The sequence below is a fragment of the Neomonachus schauinslandi genome, unplaced genomic scaffold (assembly GCF_002201575.2).
Source record: "Neomonachus schauinslandi unplaced genomic scaffold, ASM220157v2 HiC_scaffold_6887, whole genome shotgun sequence".
Taxonomy (NCBI): Eukaryota; Metazoa; Chordata; class Mammalia; order Carnivora; family Phocidae; genus Neomonachus; species Neomonachus schauinslandi.
This window is the reverse complement of record NW_025415575.1, coordinates 1-1,273: the sequence shown is the minus strand read 5'-3', so window position 1 is coordinate 1,273 and position 1,273 is coordinate 1. Positions and strand designations below refer to the sequence as shown.

The 1,273-nt window shown below is 46.1% G+C and overlaps 1 protein-coding gene across 1 annotated transcript; it reads right to left on the bottom strand.

Moving 5' to 3' along the window:
* Positions 1-31: 31 nt before the first annotated feature.
* Positions 32-1,265, bottom strand: LOC110588264 (disintegrin and metalloproteinase domain-containing protein 1a-like; the record flags this gene model as incomplete). Its single annotated transcript, XM_021698565.2, has 1 exon — positions 32-1,265. A coding segment is annotated over one exon (1,234 nt), but the record flags the coding sequence as incomplete, so codon positions are not given.
* Between the last annotated feature and the right edge of the window lie 8 nt (positions 1,266-1,273).

Sequence of the window (1,273 nt, the reverse complement as noted above, 5' to 3'; positions counted from 1 at the left end):
GGGGGGGCTTCCTTTGGAGCCTCCTCTGGACCCATCTGTGAAATATCCGCGGGTTTATTTCCTAAGTCCTGTGTGTCCTCAGTAGTCTCTGTGGTCTCTGAGGTCTCCTCTGAGGAGCCTCCTGGCGTCTCTATTGACTCAATTCCAGCCCTAAGGCTAATGGAAAGTATTAAAATCAACAATAATAGTAAAAGAAATGCGGGGAGTATGAAAATTACCTTGCCAACAATGTTCATTTCATTCTTACGTTTAGTAGTAATGCCACTTCCTCCTGCACTTAGATTTTCATTAGGTGATTTGCCCGGGGGGCCACTGTCCACACTACCCCCATTTCCTGGAATTTTGCAGTCGGGGGGCGCATAGCCCTCCTCACAATGGCAGTGCCTTAAATCGTTGCAAACTCCTCTCCCATTACACATTTCTTTTGGTTCACAGTCATACTTGAACACAGCACGATCAATGCAGGAGTAATTCACGCAGACTTTGTGGGGGGCACAAAGGGTGCCAGTGTCCACATCTCCGTCATCAGGGATATCAGTATCATTATAGGCATCCATGCTCCAGCAGAAGTCTTTTTCATGAGGGACCTGGATCAATGTATGGTGGCGTTTGATTGTTGGTATCTGTCTAATATTTGTACATACAAGTTTCCCACAAAATATATTCTCATCAAAACACTTAACATATTTTGAACTAGGTGAGGCCCCAAAGCCACAGTTTCCAAACCGGTTCCCTTTGGTGTTCATAGAAATATAACAGTCTTCTGGGGCTGACCTTGCAGGGAACCCATATATACCCATGCATTGAGTATCAGGGTTCTTACACCGGCCCATAAAACAATAGTGAATTATATCACACGATGTACCATCTTGCTTATAGTGGTCTCTGGGGCATTCTCTAGAAGTACCATCACAATACTCTGGGAGGTCACACTCTCCAAAAGCAGAACGACACATGAAGCCCTTACGTCTCAACTGGCAATTAAAACAGCATAGTCCATCACTACACTGTGCATGCTCCTTCAGCCTACATGTTTGGTCACAGCATGGGTTGTTACCACAGTCAGGTCCACAGTCACACTCCTCATTGTAGTCTAACACGCCATTCCCACACGTGGCTTGCCTACGCAGGCGACCTCTGGGCTGAGGCTTGTTAAATAGGCAGGCCCCTTTGTGTTCCCGGAGGAACTGATAGAAGTGGTCAGAGCTGCAGTTGCTGAAGCCACTCTCTTTAGTGATATTTTCATGCATGAGGCAAAAGCGTTTATCTTTAC